We start from the raw sequence: 21,981 nt of genomic DNA, 5'->3' as shown, positions 1-21,981 counted from the left end.
GGGGAGAGCACAGCTAAGCTCATAAGCAGGTCAGTGACTTTATTTATTGCAGCCCATTCCTATTTTCTGGGGGAGGCCATTTCTCACTGATAGAGCATGTGCTTTGCAGGAACATAGGAACATCAGAAGCCTCTTGCTTGCTAGGCCAGTCATTTCCCTGCTGTGCCATTAGGTGGCTTATGTTCCAGATATGGATGCACATTTTCATGAAATTGAATCCCTCTTTTTAAAGATGCAGTGCTAACCTTTGAACCCCGCCCCTCTTCCCCCCTGTTTCCTCCCCCTCCCACCCCGGCTCTCCTTTCCTCCTCCCTTCCTCCACCCCTTCTTCTTCCCTGCCCCACAGGACTCCACAGAATGGAGCAAGAATGAGAGGAAAAAGGCAGACAGAAAAGCATGAACTGGAGGCCTATTGAGTTCCTCTACCTCCTCTTTATATGGGACCATATAACAGTACAGCCCTCCCACCAGGACCCAACCGTGACCAACCAACATGTCTCCAAGGAATTTGATTGGCTTATTTCAGACAGAGGGCCTTTCCACCACTCGCGGAGCTACTTATCCTTTGTGGAAAGACATCGTCAAGGATTTACAACCCGATATAAAATATACAGGTAGGTGGGATCCCAACCGGTCGGGCTCCATCAAAATGCTTGGTTCCTTGGCTTCTTTCTAGCGGCATGAATGTGATCTGGAGGGGAAGGAAGGTGCTTTGAATCAGGTAACCACTAGGAATGTTTTGGCTGCTTTCTGCTAGGTTGCTTCTCCTACCAGCGTCTCACTTTCTGGCCAGAGGCAATTAGGAGTTCAGCGGATTGTCCAGAGGCAATTAGGAGTCGAGAGGATTGGCCAGAGGCAATTAGGAGTTGAGGGGATTGGCCAGAGGCAATTAGGAGTCGAGGGGATTGGCCAGAGGCAATTAGGAGTCGAGCGGATTGGCCGGAGGCAATTAGGAGTCGAGGGGATTGGCCGGAGGCAATTAGGAGTCGAGCGGATTGGCCGGAGGCAATTAGGAGTCGAGCGGATTGGCCGGAGGCAATTAGGAGTCGAGGGGATTGGCCGGAGGCAATTTGGAGTTGAGTTGATAGTTCTCTGCCAAGAACTTCTGGCCAAATTGATTTTGGTGGGGAAGGTCAGGGAGGTGAAACTCTTCCTCATGTTTGACATGTTGGATGCCTCTGAATACCAGTTGCAGGGGAGTAACAGCAGAAGGGAGGACAAGCCCTCAACCAGAGGCGTAACTATAGGGGGGGCAGGGGGGGCACGTGCTCTGGGCGCCATCTTTTCTGGTCACATGGGGGGCGCCGCCATGACAATTTTTAAAAAAAAAAATTTAAATTTTTTGTTAATACAAATGTTTCCTGCTCAGTGCAACAGCACTGCAGCAGTCAAGGGAGCACGTAGGAGCCCCCTCCCCCACGAGCGGTCCCTTCCGCACCACCCGTGGCCCCTCCCTTGCTTTGCTGGGGCCTGGCGGCCAGTCAGTGGCCTGGCTTGGCGACGGCGGCGGGCGCTTGTGAGGAAAAACCTAAGTATAATATAGTATGTTGGGGGGGCGGGGGGGCGCCATTTCAGTGCTTGCCCCGGGCGCTGTTTTTCCTAGTTACGCCTCTGCCCTCAACTCCTGCCTGTGGGCTTCCCAGGGGCATATTGTGGGCCACTGTGTGAAACAGGATGCTGGACTAGAGAGTCCTTGGGCCTGATCCAGCAGGGCTCTTCTTATGTCCTTATTTGGAGAAGTGGTGAAATTCACCTGTGACCCTTGTGGCAGAGTTTTTAATGCAAAAGGGAGCTTGGTCTTATGAAATATCCCCCTTAAGAGATGGGTGGCAGAGCATCTGCTTCTCATCCAGAAGGTCCCAGGTTCGGTCCTTGGCAGCATTTCCAGGAGACCTGGTTTTGGAGAGGACAGCTGGTCTGGTGGTCACAAGCATGACTTGTCCCCTTAGCTAAGCAGGGTCCACCCTAGTTGCATATGAAAGGGAGACTAGAAGTGTGAGCACTGAACAAATATTCCCCTCAGGGGGTGGAGCTGCTCTGGGAAGAGCACTGAGGTTCCAAGTTCCCTCCCTGGCAGCATCTCCAAGATAGGGCCAAGAGTGATTCCTGCCTGCAACCTTGGAGAAGCCGCTGCCAGTCTGTGAAGACAATACCGATCTAGAAGGACCTATGGTTTGACTCAGTTGAAGGCGGCTTCCTATGTCCCTATGTTCCGGGCAGGGCTGGGAAAGACTCCTGCATGAAACCTTGGAGAGCCGCTGCCAGTCAGTGTAGACAATACTGAGCTAAATGGCCTGGAGCTGGACTCTGTATAAGGCAGCTTCTCATGTTCTGATGATATGCACAGATATTCCACAGTATCTACAGAACTGTGCTAGTAATTCGGCATGTCCAAGGAATGGGTTGGCTTTGGGTTTTTCAAAGAATGGACTTCAGCCCACCTTTTGCCATATGAGAAACCGCTTGGCTATGAACAGTCCTATCTGGAAGTCTTGCTGTTCAGAGAAAGGTCCAAAATCCCACGGGCAAAGTCTTCTGGTGTGCATAAAGAAGCTCTTTCATGGCAATGTCCTCTCGCTGTTCCTAGGTAGCAGAGATGATCCCTATTTTCTGGTCATGCTCCCTGGTAAATCGCTCTCCCCACCCATGTTGTCCCCATATTTTCCATTTGGAGATCTCTCGTTTCTTTTATTTTCTGTGCACAGACTTATCCCACTCTTCCTCCAATGAGCCCAGAGTGGTTTAGGTGGTGGTTTCTCTTCACAACAACCCTGTGGGGTTGGTTAGGCCAAGGGAGAAGCGTCTGGCGCCCAGAGTTGCCCAGTGACTGTCATGGCTGAGTGGAGAATGTGCGTGGCTGGAGTTGACTTTCTTGAGTGTTGATATGGTACCCCACAGCCTTCCTCAGAGCTAACGCTCTGAATGGGTGGTGTTGTGTACTGCCTCTTTAAGAGCCAAGGCGGAGGCCTCACAAGGAGAGACCATGTGAGCGAAGCGGAGAAACCGTATCTCCGGTTCCACAGAAGCCTGTGTGAGTGGTTGGGTCTCTCTGCAAGCACCTGAAGAATGCTAGAACCAGCGAGTCTAGATTCTAAGAGACAGTCTGCCGACGAATTGTTCTTGATTCCTCTCCCAACAGCCTAAGCTCTTATGCACTGGCTTTTCCAGTGAGTTGTTGGCTTCCCATAATAGACACGTTAGCAGAAGTCTGCTGTGTACTGTGTTTCGCACATCTAAGGTGAGTAGATGGATGAATGGATGGATGGATGGATAGAGGTGGTTAGTATGATTTGCTAGGCCGGCAGTTCTTCATCACTCAGCTTCAGTCTCTCAAACTTAAATATCAGTGTGGGGAATGGGATGGGATTCGTTTCGCCCGAGCACATAGGGATGTCAGTGCCAAGTCACAGATCAAGGAAGTAATGCTCAGTTTTATTACAAAATTGCAATCCGCAGAGACGCGATGTATGTCTAAACTTGGATAAAGTGAACATTTGCGGACCCGGTTGGGGGAAGGTTTTTTTTTTGTTTTGTATTCCCTCCTCTGTAATAGGCTGACTAAACAACTGTTAGAGTTGATTTAGTTATATTTTTTTTTAAATAAAAACTGGTTTTTTCCCCTCCTCCATGGTTGATAATTGCTTATTTCACACTTTTAAAAAAGTAATTTCATGGCACATTGACCAAAAAATAATAATGTTGGTGTCTAAATAGAAGACATTTATTAATATCAGAAAATGGTTCTGTCATATTAAGATATCTATATCTATATGATGTATATGTATATGATGCATATGTGTATATATATACACACACTTGTGCATGGTGGAAGTTAAGGCATGAAACTTAACTCTCAAGAGGAGAGCTGGTCTTGTGTTAGAAGCATGACTTGTCCCCCTAGCTAAACAGGGTGTACCCTGGTTGCATTTGAATGGGAGACCACATGTGAGCATTGTAAGATATCCCCCTTGGGGATGGAGCTGCTCTGGGAAGAGCAGAAGGTTCCAAGTTCCCTCCCTGGCAGCATCTTGAAGAGACTTCTGAGAGAAACTCCTGCCTGCAACCTTGGAGAAGCCGCTGCCAGTCTGTATAGACAATACTGAGCTAGATAGACCAGTGGTCTGACTCAGTATACAGCAGCTTCCTATGTTCCTATGTAAACTGACCCATGTTGCAAATCTCTGGAGATGCTGTTGTAAAAGAAATGCAGAGAGTTACGTGAGCGACAGATGTGCTTTGCTGGATCAGACCACAAGTTCGTCTCCTCTGGCATCTTGCCTGCCTTGATGGCTAGCCAGATGGTTCAAAGAAGCCCTCAGGGAGGGCATGAAGGCAATAGCCCTCTTATTTGTTTGCCCCCAGCAACTGGTACTCAGAGGTAGACTTCCTTTGAATATGGAGGTTCTGTTTGCTGTCATAGCATCCTCCCCATGACCTTGTATAATCTCCTTTTCAGTTTACCTAAGCCAGTAAATTCTGTATCTATAGCTGTATTTATAGCTGGTATCCATTTAGTACCCCCTCCCGGGGGGGGGCGCGGTCGATGCAGGAAAAGCTGAGCTAAGGAATCCCCTAAGTGTCGGCTATGTAGCCTCTGTTTGAAGACCTCCAGTGTGGGAGATCTGATCACCTTTCTCCAAGAACGCCATATCCATGTGCAGATTGATTTCTCAGTTAATAACAGAACTCAGCTTTTGAATCTACGAGGTTGTTTTTAATCTTGTGAAGGCCTAAGCCTGTATGTTGTTGATATCTGCCTCAAGATACTCTCTGTACAACCAAAGGTATGGAAGTATAGAAAATCGGGGATGGGGCCAACACTCAGTGGTAGGAATGTGCAAAATGTTTCGACTCGAAACGAGCCATTCTGAGTGTCTCAAGCTCAAAACAAAACACCATTTAAATAAAGGTCCAAAATAAAGGTTTTGATCTCGGATCAACGCAACTCCGTTTCGAGTTGAGGCATTTCAAGCACCATTTTGGAGGCTTGTTTTCCCCTTGCTGATTGGTGTTCTGGCACTGGCTTCTGATTGGCTTGCCATCTCCTTGCTTCTTGGTTGGCTTGTTATCTTGGCCAGTTTCGCTTCGTTGTGCTTCTGATTTTTCTCGTATCGTGTCTCTCTCTTCCTCTCCTTTATGCCACTGTGGTGCAGGTTGGAAATGAAGCAAACTCTGGCCCCCTCTTCCTGTATCCAGTCCTTAATTGCAACACTGTACCTTGTTTAGCGCTGATTTCCCCTGAGTGTCTTGTTGCGAGGGAACATGGACACAGTGCATTAGAATCGTGTCGTTTACTCTGGAAACCTGCAGAGATTATGTGGCTGTGACCATTCTGTGATGAAGATCAAGCAGACCGCATGTTTTTTCTAGAGTGTAAAGCTTGGCTTGGCCATGCACACACACACACACACACACTGCTTCCTTCACATCTTTCCCTCCTGCACATTGCCAATGGATGTGTGAGCCTGGATAAGAGCACACAAAATAGCAGTCTTGGAGTTCTGAAATCAGTTGCACCTAAATTCTATCTATCCTTTTCTTCTTTGCATATCTATCTCTCTGTCTAAAAATCTGTGTTCCTTTGCATACCTGTGTGGGTCAGGACATACAGTTGAGACCCTCCATTCTCTCGTTTAAGTTTAATCTATGGGAAAGCTTTGTGAGACATGTAGGTGGGACCCACCATTGGCCAGACAAAGTCATATTGCCTTTAAAAGTTGTTTACAGCTTTCCCCCAGCATATTCTGGTGTAAAAAGTAGTGTATTCAGCTAATTTCTGTGGCAGGGTTGGGTATGCCAAATTTGGTGCCTTTAGGTAATCATCAAGTGTGGCTTTCCTTTGCACAAACAAATCCATAAACCGGCTCTTCAAAATACAGAATGGATACCGTGTGTGTGTGTGTGTGTGTGTGTGTGTGTGTGTGTGTGTAAGAGAACTCATTATTAATGTGCTTGAGAAAGGGAAGTAAAAGGACAGTTTGAGATTTGTAGGAAATTAAATGAAACATTATGTGTTTATTTTTACTATTTCATTTGTTGAAATGAAACCTTATTCAATTTATTGAATGAATGGGCATATACAGTATGATAAATGTGATTCATTGTCAATCTGAATCGGAGAAAGATCTTCTGCTTCTCTTGGGCCTGGTGTTGTTTTTGAAATATTGATCTGATTATTGAGTGTTCAAAACGTGGAGAAGAATAACAAAATCTGCTGATTATATTCAGAATTTCTTTTAAAAAATACATTTAAAAACAAATAAATCTCTCTGTTAGTATATTTCGGTGCAGAGAGTAGTGCATTAAGCTAACTTGAGTGACAGGATTGTTTATGCAAAATTTGGTGTTTGTAGGTACCTATTGCCAAAGGTTGCTGGTTCAAATCCCCACTGGTATGAAACACCTCTATCGGGCAGCAGCGATATAGGAAGATGCTGAAAGGTATCATCTCACACTGTGTGGGAGATGGCAATGATCAACCCCTCCTGTATTCTACCCAAGAAAACCACAGGACTCTGTGGGCGCCAGGAGCCGAAACCGACTCGATGGCACACTTTACTTTTAGGCAATCGGAAAGTATGACTTTTTCTCTCACATACACAAACATACCCACAAACTCTTCAAAATATCTGAAAGATACAGAGTATTGTGAGGCCTTTGTTATCTAGTGGACACTCTAGGCAAGTTGCCATCACTTCAGTTTGCACACAGTGCTAAAGAATATACAGAGAACCCAGAAGTGTTGATGCTGCAAAGCTATTTTGGAACACGAGTTACTTTCATCCTCTACTTATCCCAGCTATTTTGGGCTGGAGCAAAAGCCAGGAGATTCGGGTTATTGCTTTTTGTCTCCAGGCTCTTCAGTTCTGTAGTTCCTGAGAATCTGGATCCGTACCCACTTTTGCTGGGCACTCTGGCAGCCAGGCACACACTCCAAGGAGCAGGAGATGCCGTGGTTAGATCCTAGTAGAGACTCTAGTACTGACTGTGAGAAGGTAGGACTTGCCTACTTGACTGAACCAATAGCCCAATCAGGGATGAATCTAGAGTAGGGGTTCACACCCTGTGGTCCTCCTCATGGTGCTGAACTACAACTACATCACCCCCTGCTACTAAGTATTGTGGCCGGGGATGATGGGTGTTGCAGTTCAGCAACATCTGGAGGACCACAGGGTGGGAACAGGTGCTCTAGAACAACTACTTTGGAGAAGCTAAGAAAGTTATTAGGGGAGCAAGGACTGTGCTATATATTAAATACTTAGAGAGGTAAGGTAATTCATGTTGTTTATTTTAGGGATATGCAGGGATTTTTTTGTTTTGTTTTGATTTGTACCCAGATCGAATCACCCCCGATTTGTTTTGGGTCTGAATCTGCCCCACCCCCTGAATCACCCCAGATTTGATTTGTACCAGAATTTTTTTGAGTCTGGATCTGAATTGATTGGGGGGGAGGGATGGGTGGTAGTGCCCAATGGGTGGAAGCAACCACCCAAATTTCAAATAAATTGGGCAAAGGGGTGATTTTTAAAGAATTTTTGAAGTTGGTGCATCTTTAAGCTTTTCCCCATAGGGAATAATGGGGATATCAGCAGCCCCATAACTACACTTGAGGGGCACCTGGGTGGGCCAGAGTGAGTGGTTGTGTAGTGCACATAGGGTGCCAACCACCCCCCAAACGACAAGCCCATTGGGCACTGCGTTTTGTTGTTTCTGAGGTGTTCTGAGAGCAGATTCTCTGGCAGGAAGTGAAAGTGGATTCAATGTTTGTCATTGAGGAGTGAGTGGATGAGGCTTCTTGAAACAATGGAGGCCGTTAAAAATACTTAATGCAAACTACTACTACTACTACTACTACTAGTAGTAGTAGTAAATTTTATATCCCTCTCTTCCTCCAAGGAGCCCAGAGCAGTGTGCTACATACTTGAGTTTCTCCTCACAACAACCCTGTGAAGTAGGTTAGGCTGAGAGAGAAGTGACTGGCCCAGAGTCACCCATCTAGTTTCATGGCTGAACGGGGATTTGAACTTGGGTCTCCCCGGTGTAACCCAGTGGTAGAGCATCTCCTTTGTAGGCAAAAGGTTCCAGGTTCAGTCCCTGGCAGCATCTCCAGGTAGGGCAGGGAGAGATTCCTGCCTGAAACCCTGGAAAACCGCTGCCAGTCAGGGGCGACTGAGCTAGATGGATTAAAGGTATGAGGCAGTTTCCTGTATTCCTAATAATCTTGTGTTTAAGGAGGAGAGCTGGTCTTGTGGCAGCAAGCATGGACTGCTAAGCAGGGTCTGCCCTGGTTTGCATTTGAATGGGAGACTACATGTGTGAGCACCGTAAGATATTCCCCTTACGGGATAGGGGTGCTCTGGGAAGAGCACCTGAGGTTCCAAGTCCCCTCCCTGGCAGCATCTCCAAGATAGGGCTGAGAGAGATTCCTGCCTGCAACCTTGGAGAAGCTGCCGCCAGTCTGTGCAGATAATCCTGAGCTAGATAGACTAGTGGTCTGACTCAGTATATGGCAGCTGCCTATATTCCTAGGTAGATGGCCAGCAGTCTGGAAACCGAGCCCTGTGGGGAATGGCCAAAGAAGTTGGTATGTTTAGCCTGGAGAAGCATAAGGAGGGGATGTGGCAGCCATCTCCAAAGAGCCAAAGGACTCTTCCGTAGAAGGAGTTGGCTTGTTCTCCGGGGCTCCTGAGGGTGGTCCTAGAGCCAATGGGCTGAAACCTCAAGCAAGCAGATTCAGGCTAAACATGAGGAGGGATATCCTGGCTCTTAAGAGCTGTGAGACAGTGGAACTCTCTGCCTCATGCAGTGAGGGGCTCTCCTTCACCAGAGGTTTGCAGAGAGAGACAGAATAGTCGTCTGTCAGGGATGATGTAGCAGATTCCTGCCCTGAGCAGAGGGCTGGAGTAGAAGACCTTTAAGGTCCCTTCCGACTCTAACATTCTCCTTCTCTCATTGTAGCTGCCAGAGGCCCAGAAACCTCTTTTAGGAGGGGGGGGGAAAGACAATGCTACATGAAGGAAATGGGCTACAAATCTACTAATCCACCCACCTCCTGGCAAGCACAGCTTGCCAAGATATTGAAAGCTGTTTAGAAGTGTCTTGGCTGTTAGGTGAAGCCTCACGGTTTTTTCTTTAAAAGGCCAATTCCAGGCAAAAGGATTTGTGTATAGCAGCATGCCTGGGAGAAAGGTAAGAGGGGCTGGTCATGCAGCCGCCCTCCCCACCTGCACACCTCTGCCCACCTTGGCTCAGCTCAGAATTGGCTTGGCTCAGAATTGGCTCGGCTCAGAATTGGCTTGGTTCGGAATTGGCTTGGCTTTGAGGACCTTTCTCTGAGAGCATTCAGCAAAGCTTGTCTGGATTCTGAGAGCTCGCTTCTGTCTCATCGCATTGGCACGTGTGCCCTTTTGGCGCCATGCGTGTGCACATTATCGCACGGGCCCCTGGGAATTTTTTGTTCAGTAACACAAGACCTGGCCTGGGCATTTCCCCAGTTTTATTTCTTCACGCCGTGTGCTATTGTTTTGTTGGGAAAGGTTGGCAGCCATCAGAATGAGTGTTCTTGAGAGGGAAAGGGTGACCTAGGAGGAGGAAGGGACTTGTTCTTGAGCGAAGGACAAAAGCCAATGGGCAGTGAAACTGGTTGCCAGGGACTCTAGGACCAACAAAAAGAAATACTTTCTCCACACTATGCAGGGTTAATCTATTGAATTCCTTGCCACAAGATGTGGTGATGGCCACCAGCTTGGATGGCTTTATAAGGACTTAGACAAATTAATGGAGGAGAGGCCTATCAATGGCTTCTAGTCTGATGGCTACGAGGCACAATGCCTCTCAATACCAGTTGCAAGGGAGCAACCGCAGGAGAGAGGGCATGCCCTCAACACCTGCCTGTGGGCTTCTCAGAGGCATCTAGTGGGCCACTGTGTGAAACAGGATGCTGGACTAGATGGGTTGCCTTGGGCCTGATCCAGCACGGCTCTTCTTACATTCTTATGTCTCCGATAAACAGGGAGAACTGGAGCATATTGAAGTGGCAAGGAACCCTTGGCTGAAATTGGTTTTCGGTGCTCGGTTGTCGGGACCCACCCAGACTCTGATTCGGAGGAGATCCTTTCAGAGCAGGAGCGCATCCTAGAAAAGAGGCCCCACCCCAATGAAAGTCCCATAGATTCAACAGACCCTGAGCAGCCAAAGCTTGCTCCCCCCCCAAAAAAAAATCACCCCCAGGAGCTCTGGGAACCTGGGGCTCCCCATTAAGGTTCCAGTCCTGTCCCCCAGAACCTACCTCCTCTATTGCCCTCAGGACACCAGGTGATGCCATGTTACATACACCAGCTCTCCTCCACCATGGAGACATAAGTTTGGAGTGGTATAAAAATATGTTAAATAATAAATGAATAAAAATACATAAAGCTGGTCTATGGGAGGCAAGCTAGTCTTGTGGTAGTGAGCATGGATTGTTTGCTACCTTTGCTAAGCAGGGTCTGCCCTGGTTTGCATTTGAATGGGAGACTAGAAGTGTGGGCACTGCAAGATATTCCCCTTAGGGGATGGAGCCGCTCTGGGAAGGGCAGAAGGTTCCAAGTTCCCTCCCTGGCAGCATCTCCAAGAGAGGGCTGAGAGAGATTCCTGCCTGCAACCTTGGAGAAACTGCTGCCAGTCTGTGATGACAATACTGAGCTAGATGGACCAATAGTCTGACTCAGTATATGGCAGCTTCCTCTGTTCCTATGTTCCTATACTCTGCCAATGGGGTCCTTCTATAATGGCCTTCTAGCACGGAAGATCTGACTCAGTATAAAGCAGATTCCCATGCTCTTACGGTGATGAAAAATCCAGAGGTTAAAGCATCTGCTTGGCATGCGGAATGCCCCACATTCCATCACAGGCATCTCCAGGTACGGCTGGGAAAGACTCCTGCCTGAAAGACTGGAGAGCAGCTGCCAGTTAGAGCAGGCAAAACAGAGCCAGAGGGCCCAAGGATCTGACTCAGTAAAAGGCAGCTTTCTCTGTGCCTAATTGTGTGTGCTGAATAGGATCATTATGAATGGGGGCAACATTATTTATTTATTGGGCCATTTTAAAAGTGGTGATTCTCTTTCTTTAGCAGGGGGGAGAGCAACTGGCCCTATCCATACCCAGCACAGCACCCCTCCAGTGGCTGTTACAGCTGTCTATCCTGTGTTTCTTTTTTTAGATTGTGAGCCCTTTGGGGACAGGGAGCCATCTTATTTATTTATTTATCCCTTCATGAAGTGCTTTGGGGACTGGTGTTGAAAAGCGGTATATAAATATTTGTCATCTTTGTATTCCTTTATTCATTTTTCCCCCAAATTTGTAGACTGCCCCAAACTTCCGTCTCAGGGTGGTCTACAGCAACACAAAACCAATTCAAAATGAAAACCTTGAAACACTTTAAAGCCACCGTCCAGTTAAAAACCTTGGGTGAAAGAATAAGTCTTGAAAGACTTTTGAAAAGTTGTCAGGAGAGAGGAGGTTCTTGTCTCAGCTGAGAGAAACCATTTCCCCTGTCATTGCATCTGGGCTTCTGGAAAGTTCATCCCACCGTCATGTGAACCTCTCCTGTTGAAAAGCTGGAAATCTTCCTTTTCCTCCTTCACCCCATTCTGGTATATATATTTTAAAACCATCTTCTCCGTCTCGCCTCTCCAGAATACCCCAGGTGGGTCTCTCTCCACTCCTTGATGCTAGAACGGCTTTGCTCTCAGGGACCCATTTAAAATCTTCTTGCCATCAATCTCTCTGCTCTCTCTCAGAAGCTGGGAGGCTTTTGAGGTTCTCACAAGCCAAGCAGAAACCATCCCTCTATTTTAATTCCTCTGCTCCTTTCCCCCGCCCCCCAATGGGTGCCTTGCTGCTTCCTGCCGAAGCGGTTACGTAAAGATCCGGAGTCAGTGTGTTTGATGCTAGGATCTCGCTTGCGTTCAAGCACAAGAAGTTCTCCTGCTACCCATTAAAGTGCTTTCTATTTCCAGAACCTCTGTAATTTCTTCCCCCGGACTTGTTCCCTCGCTATTCCCGGAGACTGAGAATCACCCACTTGCCTCTATAAGAAGAACGAGCGTACCCACAAGCGGCAGGCATGGGCCAGGCCTTGATAGGTGCAAAATGAGGCTGTGAGACATCATCGCTTCAAATCAACTATCCCTTTCCAAAGGCAGCTCTGGGGATGGGGTCATAGTGTGGGGAAGCGTCTGCTATGCAGGCAGAAGGACCCAGCTTGAATCCCTGGTAACATCTCCATGTAGGGCTGGGAAAGACTCCTGCCTGGAACTTTGGAGAGCTGCTGCCAGTCAGTGTAGGCAATAATGAACTAAATGGACCTTGGAGAGCCGCTGCCAGTCTGTGAAGACAACACTGAGCTTGGCGAACCAATGGTCTGACTCAGTATAAGGCGGCTTCTTGGGAAAGGTCCATCGCTCAGTGGTAGAACATCTACTTTGCATGTAGAAGATCCCAGGTTCATTTCAGTATTCCCTGGAAGAAGGAATCCCAGATGTTGTTGACTACAGCTCCCAGAATCCCAAGCTGCAGTGAGGTTTGGCTTAGGATGCTGGGAGTTGTCATCAAGAACATCTGGGGTTTTCTGTTAGAGGGAACAGTGGTTCATTCCCAGGCAAGATCTTGATCTTTCCCAGGCTAGGGCTGGGAAAGACCCCCGAATGGAAAAGAACATGAATGGTCCCCTTTGCTAAGCAAAGTCCACCTTGGTTTGCATTTGGATGGGAGGCTACATGTGAGGACTGTAAAACATTCCCTTTTTAGGGGATGGGTCTGTAGCTCAGTGGTAGAGTATCTGCTCTGCATGCAGAAGGTCCCAGGTTCAATTCCTGGCAGCATCTCCAAGATAGGGCTGAAAGAGACTCCTGGGAGAATCTGCTGCCAGTTTGGGTAGACGGTACTGAGCTAGATGGACCAATGGCCTGACTTGGTAGAAAGCAGCTTCCTATGATCCTATGGCTGGGAAGGACTCTGGCCTGAAACCGCAGAGAGCTGCTGCCAGTCAGTGTCGACAGTACTGAGCGTGGAGAGCTGCTGCCAGTCAGTGTAGACGGTACTAAGCTAGCTCAGAGCTGCTCAGCAACAGCCCTTCTGCAGATGTTGGCCTAGAACTCCCATAATCCCTGGCTATTTGGCCACTGTGGCCGGGGATTATGGGAGTTGTAGTCCAAAAACAGCTGGGGAGGGGCAACGTTGAGCAGGCCTGAGCTTGATTGACCAAGGGTCTAATTCAGTACCAGTCAAGATGCTCCTTCTACCCAGATCCTAAGCTGCCCAGACATTTAAAGCGAAGTTCCAGCACCTTGTGCCGTGGCTGGGAATGAAGTGGGAAGCCACGATGTGGTTGTACAACGAATGAGATCTCTTCCCTCAAAGCAGTCTGAGTTCCTATCCCAGGATATAAATATTTGAAGTTGCAGAAATTAAGTGATGTTCCCGAGCAGAAATGAGATGAGCAGCATTGGGTATTCCTGCGGAGGCCTGTTTGGGCTGTTAAGCCATGCATCAGTGTCTTTGGTGGCTTCAAGACTATTTCACATCCATCTCGCTTCACAGAGCTCTGCCCTGACACAGTCATTTGCAATAAAATATTGACAGAAAACTGCAACGAGGCCGACTTCACAGGGGAGTCATTCAGGCTGCCTAGATAAATCCCGCCGGGATGAGGAAAGTGAGCAGCTGGGAGAAAGCAGAGCATTGACATTCCTGAAGCATGACCACGGTTGATACTGTATTATGACTCTGGTGTTGAAGCCTAATTGGACATGCTGGCAGGATGGCACGGGATGCCCATGAACATTCCAACTGCTCCAGTTGAGAACAAAACTGTCGGAATGTTCACAGTCCAGTTTTCAGGAAGGAAGGAAATGTTGTCTGTCTGGCTGGGATGGAAACCAGACACATTAGGCCCTAAGGATGGACGTAGCTTTGTGGGGGCTGGCTGAATACAGGGAGAACCAGGAGGTAGGGAGTTTAAGATATTAGGGACCCCGAAGCAAGGCAGCTGAAGAAGGAATACAGAGTTAAACCACCAACTGAGAAAAACGCCCTCTCCAGCAAGTAACTTGGTTCACTTTCTTGAGTCATCTGGAGTTGTTTGCTATCGAGTGACCAGGTGCAGAGTCTGATAGGATTCCTGCACCTTTAAGGGTGCATAGGATGGAACATTTCTCCAGGTTTGACCAGAGCCTTCCGTTCAACGGTTTGAGGGAAGCAGCTGGAGCTGGCAAAATCATCTGATCTTTGCAACTCGGGAAGCTTTCGGAGCTCTTTCAAGGTTTGCACCTGGGATTGCCAATTGATTTGCTTTGCATGGCACAATATCATGAGGGCAGCATCCGATTGCCTCTCTGAAGCTGCTGGCTTTGCTCTGGGTGGGGGCATTCAATTGAAGGCGGCCTGGGATATCCTCCATAATAAGGACTGATTCACACATGCATGCTTCTCACTTGGGGTTTTATTTCTGGAAGGTACACCAGTTGATAGCTTGCAGCAGAGTGCATGAGCTGTTTGCACGGCATTTGGAATAGGGCCCATGCGATTGCAGGCAAGAATTCAGTCCGGAGGGCAGAAAAAGAGCCCAGTTAGATCCGACCAATCAGTGCCAGCATTCTCTCCCCCCACCCCCCAAGTGGCCAATCAGACACCTCCAGGAAGCCCAGAATCATGGTGTGAACTCCATCACCCTCTTCTGCTCCTTGTTCCACTGCTAGCACCAACTGATATTTAGTGCCTCCAAAGATATCCAATCTAGCCCTCTGGGCTGGTGTTTGCTGACCGTCCTCTCCTTCTCCATGACTTTAATACTTTCCTGGATGCTATTTGTATAGTTAACCAAAGTAGTGGCCCTCACTGCATCCTGTGGCAGAAAATCCCAGACATTAGGAGCAGAGAAAGCTGCTTTATACTGAGTCAGACCATTGCTCCATCTAGCTCGGGACTGTCTACACTGACTGGCAGCAGCTCTCCAAGGTTTCAGGCAGGAGTCCTTCCCAGCCCTACCTGGAGATGCTGCCAGGGATCAAACCTGGGACCTTCTGCAAGCCAAGCAGATGTTCCGCCCCACTAACGAGATGTAATCCTAAGTACTTTCTGTCCTGTCGATACCAAACCAGCTGCCTACCAGAGATTCATCTAGTTATAAAAATATGAAGAATATTTATATACTGCTTTTCATCAAAAGTCCCCAAAGCAGTTTACATGGCAATGAATGAATGAATGAGTGAGTGAGTGAGTGAGTGAGTAAGTGAAGATGACTCCCTGCCCCAAAAGGGCTCACGATCTAAAAAAGAACCATAAGAGACACCCCAGCAACAGCCATTGGAGGGATGTTGTGCTGGGGATGAATAGGGCAGTTGCTCTCCCCCTACTAAATACAAGAGAACCACCACTAGAGTTGTATTTCACTATTATAATCATACTTAGCTTCTAGAGTTGTATTTTATTTAGCATGAGTTTTATTATATTGTATCTGTACTTCATTCTGCGCTGGTCTTTGACCGCAGTAAAGATGATTGATTGATTGATTGATTGATTGAGAACCAGAACTTTTAAAAGGGGCCTCTTTGCTCAGTTAGCAGGGGACGAGTTCAGTGTCTTGTTCCCAACTGTGGCCAGCCAGGAAGCTTCACAAACAGGGCATGGGGCCAATCGCTTTCTTACATTTGTCCCACACCGACTGGTATTGGGCGGTATACTTCCTCTAAACATGGAGGCTCCGTACTGTTACCACCATCAATATTTGCTTCCAGACCGATCCACCATAATTTCATCAAATTCGCTTTTAAAAGCATCTTCCATAAAGATGATCCCTATTGTTTAGGGAAGTTTCTTTCTTTCTTTCTTGAATCTACAGGGGCAGAATGATTCCTTTCTAAACTTTGGCTCCAGGATTCCATATAGCTGAGATCTTTCCCAAGATGCAGAGATGTATGGTGGGATGAAGGATTGGGTAGTCCTTTTGTCATCAGACTGTGGCGGTATCCCTTGGGTGCCCGAGAGGATATCCTTCTCTTTGGATGTCATCTTTTATTTGAGTTTAAAGAGCTCTACATTTTTCAATTAGGAAGGGATGTTGGAGCCATTTCTGAGCTACAATCAATCAGTCTGCTTTTACCATTAAAAAAAAAAACAAACAGACATAGCAAGGAAGCTCTTTGGCTTGCTAGCATTTTTATCTTCCTTGGAGCGGCGCAGAAATTATTAATTCTGAATGAGAGAGAAGGCTGGAAAGATGGCTGCATTTGGAGCCTAGCACATCATTCGGTAGAAGACCTGCTCTGACTGGCAGTGGCTTTCTCATATCATAGGGCAGGGCTGCACAACTCAAAAGCCCCAGTGGGCCAGAACCATCCACAGCTTGGCATGCAGGGACCAAGGTCAGTTTTTAGCACATTATTGCATTCAAATTAAAAATGTTATTAGTTACTTGTGGTTTGATTCCCCCCGTCAATGGACCCATAGTTTTAACCAAGGATAGTGGCCAGAGCATAGGTCCTGCCCCTGCTCAAACAGTGGGTCCCCTAGAGTGCACTACCACCCACCACACTCCGCTCTAGGCCACCCTTTCGTATGAATGTCCGATAGCTTTCGGGGTTGGGTGGTAGGCACCCATGGGTCCCATCTACCACCCCACCCACTTTGGGAGGTTCAAATCAGTTCAAAATGGTTCAAAACGGTTTGAATTCAAACCCAACCAGGGGGGTTCGAGCAAAACCAACATCAAACCTTCCCCTCCCAGTTCGAACCTGGTTCGAATTCATACTGAACCAAGCAAACTGGGTTTGTGCACATCCCTATTCAGGAGTGGAGTGGAAGGTGGAGAAAACCAGAGGCAAAATGAAGGAATCGAAAACGGGAGGGTACTTAGGCTAATTGGTGATCTGTGATGGCTCCGGAAACCCTTTGCTCTGGCTGTGTGTATCATTCACACGTTTGTGTTCTGGATTTAAATGCGGATGCAGAGCAGGCTTCTGAACCTGGGTCGCTACCTTCTTAAAGCAATCTGATCCAGTGTGGTCTAGTGGTTAGAGTGTTGGATTAGAACCCGGGAGACCTGAGTTCAGATCCCTGTGCAGCCGTGAAACTCACTGGCTGACTCTGGGCCAGTCACTTCTCTCTCGGCCTAACCTACCTCACAGGGTTGTTGTGAAGCAAACCATAATTGTGTACACCACTCTGGGTTCCTTGGGGGAAGTGTGGGATATAAATGGAGGAAATCATAATCATAATTCCACCGGGAGCAAGAGCACAGAGCTATTTTTCACTCAAGCCAATCATGGTACCTGCCCTCCGTTGTCATTTCCCGCCAGCATCTGCATATGTACACGGTAGCTCCATCTTCTTCTTTATTGGTGTCAAACATCATCCACTCCCCTATGGCTTTTTTATGATTAGAAAAGGCACAGCCAAATTACCAGCTCCTTCCCCACTCAATAAAAAATGTTTATAACCCTGTAAATTCCGGCAGATCACCGTCTTGTTATGGAGAGAAAAAGGTCATTGGGAGAGAGAGGTGCGGTTGTGCGAAGAGCGGAGGTGTGTAGAATGCTTTCGGGGCGAGTCAGCTCAAGGGGAAATATATTTATCAGTTGATAAAGGCCCATAATGGAGATATGTGCCAGCAATACCTAGTTTGTTTCTTCGGATAAATATTTAATATAGATCACTAGAGATGAAGCGTCGGCAGGAAAGGAGTCTCTCTTCTGGCTGAGAGGGAGCCCAACAGCATTATGGTGTTTTATTACACAGGTGAGCGTGAGATGAATTTTAGAGAGAAGGAGGCAGGTAGTTCTGCCCAGTTATGTCCTGGGTGTGTGCTTACCTGACCCTTTCATCCATTGTAGGGGTTTGCATGAAACCGGTATGTCTGGTTTGGTTCGAGTCCGAATCGGACTTGAACGGAACCGGGCATGTTCGGTTCGGTCCCCTCCCTGAACATACCCCTGGTTCTAACAACAACAACAAAAATTGTAACAGCTCACCACTTCCGGGGGGTGCTGCTGCTGCGGCCACGGAAGGGGGTCTCCGACAATTCTCCCTCCCCTGCTGGCCTCCCCTGGTCTCCAAGTGGCCGACTTTGGGCCATTTCACTCCCTGTGCAGCCTGTTCTGTTCCTCTTTGTGCTGGTAGTGGCCATTTTGGAGGCTGCCACACCTGGACACTGGCCATCTGTGCGGCTAGGTCATGACCAGCCAGCTGGCTCAAATTCGAGCTGGTTTGCACATCCCTAATCCATTGTGGACCCAATTCACAGCCTTATTCAGACATTATGTTGTATGAGTATGCCGATGTCTGTATACTCATTTTTTTTAAAAAATGAATGACTTTTACACCAGAATATGCTAGGGGAAGGTTTGAATTTTATATATATACTTAGAAGAAATTCTGAATATATTATTTTATTATTATTATTATTATTATTATTATTAATTCGATTTCTATACCGCCCTTCCAAAAATGGCTCAGGGCAGTTTACAAAGAGAAATAAAACAAATAAGATGGCTCCCTGTCCCCAAAGGGCTCACATTCTAAAAAATATAATCAACTGCTTTTCTTGCACATCTAATAATTGCTGGTCTATGACCATAAGGAATTCAATTCATTCAATATAATCAGCAGATTTAAATAGTTCTTGTTCTCAACAGATTTTTCACACTCAATAATCAGGTCAAGAATTCTAAAATGACATCATGCCCAAGAGAAGCAGATCTGTCTCAGATTCAAATTCACTATGATTCAAATTTACCATATGGTAAAATGAATAATGCTTGCAGTGACGTTCCATGAAACTGAAGGCCAGGAAATGTAGGACCAACCAAAGGAAGTACTTTTTCACACAGTGCATAATTAAACTATGGAATTCTCTGCTTTGGGATGTGGTGATGGCCACTAGCTTGGATGGCTTTCAAAGGGGCTTAGATAAATTCACGGAGGGCAGGTCTATCAATGGCTACTAGTCTGGTGGCTACAGGCCACCTCCAGCCTCAGAGGCAAGATGCCTCTGAATACCAGTTGCATGGGGAGCAACAGCAGGAGAGAGGGCATGCCCTCACCGCTTGCCTGTGGGCTTCTCAGAGCCATCTGATGGGCTACGATGTGAAATTGGATGCTGGACTAGATAGGCCTTGGGCCTGATCCAGCAGGGCTGTTCTTATGTCCTTATGTCACCTCCTCATGATAAAGGAAACAGAAAAAGCCCCGTAACTGGGTTCACACACAACCAACCAATTTACAAAAGCACCCAAGGCAATAAATTTTCAGATCATATTGTCGTAATAAGATGATTCTAATCAAATATGAGCAGCCCAACAAATGAATTAATGGGGGGGGGGGAATCCACAAAAATCCACAAAGTACAACATTTAAAAACGAGTCCAGATCAAGGGCTCAGTTAAAATGTGCCAGTGTCTATCCAAGACGAATCCATACTCAATACACAAATCCAAGGGTGACCCAGGGATATAGTCCAATTGTGTACACAAAGACTCAGTTGGATGCTGTGTTCATAAATGGTTAGAACGCATTTGAGCCAGAGTCAGACCTACATCAGTGGCGCTGTTCCCAAGCAGAAGCTGTATTATCAGCTGGTTGAGTATTTTATTTATTTATTTGTTTGTTTGTTGATTCGATTTCTATCCCGCCCTTCCAAAAATGGCTCAGGGCAGTTTACACAGCGAAATAACAAATAAATAAGATGGATCCCTGTCCCCAAAGGGCTCACAATCTAAAAAAGTATATCCACTGAGACTAGTTGACTGTGTTCCCAGCTCTCCTCCCAAAATTCATCAGAGGCGTGCACTTAGGGTTGATGGGGCTACCACGGACCCCGGCGCTTTACAATGAAGAACACCTCACTAGCGGACTACTGTCTGGAATATAAGCTCCCAATTTAGTAGAACTGGCTCACACTACTCACGTTTGCACAAGTTAAGGGCAACCTCGTTACCCGTGGTTTCGTGTATCTGCCATCGCGGGGAACTGACGCACGACCTCGGCATGCACACTGAAAAAGGGTGAAAGGGGTGTTAAATCCATGCCTCCTTGGAGGACATTTCTGGCCACCATTTTGTCAAACGGAGCCATTTTGTGGCTTTTTTAGTTTTTCAAAAAACATCATCATCACAATCATCATCACAATCATCATCATCATCATCATCATCATTATTATTATTGGAAGAATTTGGATTGATAGGGCACTTCCCCCACCCCACTTTTGACCATTTTTCACTTTTTTCAACAAGATTTTTGGGCTTCCGGGAACCTAACTCCTGCAATCTGAAAGTGTTGATGACTTTTTATTTGCGGCTTTGCTATCTGCGGTAATTGTGGAGAACGGAACCCTTGCGAATACAGAGGTCCCCATTTACAGCCTTAATCTGTGTGCCTGCCAAATTCTACACACACAACCAGGCCACCGTCAGAGATTCAGCAAAAAGGACTCTGTATTAATGACACAGGAGAGCACATTTTTGGCCATCTTGTTGTTCCAGTTGGGCGATCTTACTTGGGTATTGCGGAAATAAGTCTCAAATATTGCAGTTGCCGGAATGAGATCGGTACTCCCAGGCAGAGGAGCAGTTTTGTGCACCAACGGCATCGTATGACATTGCAGATTTAGCAGAGGAGGAATCTGGTGCCTGAGGGGAGACACATTTCTGTGCTGTAAAAAGCTGGGAACTGCATGTTGATGGGGCCGCGAAGGTGGAAGGAGCAGGATGCAGCTTCCTGGGCTTCACCATCTTGCAGGCACATCTCTGCATTCCCCGAGCACGTTGCAAAGTTAAATAGGAGAGGTGCTTGAGAGGAATCCTAAATTACAGCAGGAGGAGGGGAAAGGGAATCCGATGCCGAGGCAGAGAAGAGGGAGGGAGGAAAAGCGAAAGCTAGAGCGTCTGCTTTGCATGCAGAAGGTCCCCGGTTCACTCCCTGGCAGCATCTCCAGGTAGGGCAGGGAGAGTCTCCTGCCTGAATCCTTGGAGAGCTGCTGCCAGTCCGTGCAGACAGTACTGAGCGAGATGGATCGAGGGGCTGACTCCGCATGAGGCAGCGTCATTCCAGACAGAGCGTCATTCCGTGGCAGAGCATCTGCTTTGCATGCAGAAGGTCCCAGGTTCAATCCCTGGCAGCATCTCCATGTAGGGCTGGGGAAAGACCTCGGAGAAACCGCTGCTGGTCAGTGTCAAGAATACTTAGTTGGATGGACCTAGGGTCTGACACAGTGTAAGGAAGCTTCCTGTGTTCCTGTGTCCTCACATTGAAATGAGGAGATGGAGATGGTACACCCTTGGTCCATATAACCCTGTGTGTGTGTGTGTGACACTAGCAGCGCCTCTCCAGGGTCTGGGGCAAAGAGATGTGAGGGAGTCAAGGAAGAGGGAATTGGAGCATAGCTCTGCCTGAAATCTCAAAGAATGACTGCCAGTCAGAAACTAAGCTCAATGGATCTGTGGCCAGACTCAGGACCAGAGGCGTATCTAGGGAAAATAGCGCCTGGGGCAAGCACTGAAATTGCGCCCCCTGTCCAAACAACCAACACCGATCTTTCAGATAACTTTACCATAATATCATAATAAATTTTTTAAATGGTGCCCCCCTCTTCAAGTGGTGCCTGGGGCATGTGCCCTGCCTGCCCCACCCTAGATATGCCCCTGTTCAGGACTTGTCGAAGCTACAGTAATCCCTCGTTGATGGTGGTTTCCCCAATCGTGGTTTTGAGTGTCCACGACTGGCAAATTGTGACCAGTCTTGCCAACTGCAACCCGAGTATCTGCAGTTTGGTGACATTTTTTGGCGATTTCGGGGACTTTTCTGCTGGGGCGGGGAGAGGCTTCAATCCACTCATTCTTCTTCCTGACTCTGCCAACTCCTCGTGATTTAAAGTGACTTTGAATGGTTTTCTGGGGTTCAAAAGTGCCTTCGAGCGACTTGGGGGCGTTCAAATTTTCCTGGAGTTTC

The 21,981-nt window shown here is 47.3% G+C and overlaps 1 protein-coding gene across 3 annotated transcripts in view; it reads left to right on the top strand.

The window, feature by feature from the left end:
- BRINP1 (BMP/retinoic acid inducible neural specific 1) overlaps positions 1-21,981 on the top strand; it is a 103,496-nt gene that overhangs the window by 33,116 nt on the left and 48,399 nt on the right. For 2 of the 3 annotated variants that reach the window (XM_053282451.1, XM_053282452.1), the window contains exon 2: positions 347-614. In XM_053282451.1, the coding sequence (XP_053138426.1) occupies positions 397-614 (218 nt within the window). In that variant the 5' untranslated portion in view covers positions 347-396. Of the gene's footprint in view, positions 1-346; positions 615-21,981 lie in introns of those variants that run through there. The other variant, XM_053282455.1, reaches the window with a different exon arrangement.

Source organism: Hemicordylus capensis, chromosome 17 (genome assembly GCF_027244095.1).
Source record: "Hemicordylus capensis ecotype Gifberg chromosome 17, rHemCap1.1.pri, whole genome shotgun sequence".
Taxonomy (NCBI): domain Eukaryota; kingdom Metazoa; phylum Chordata; class Lepidosauria; order Squamata; family Cordylidae; genus Hemicordylus; species Hemicordylus capensis.
Note: the sequence above shows the minus strand (reverse complement) of the source record. Positions and strands in the feature narration are given on the sequence as shown.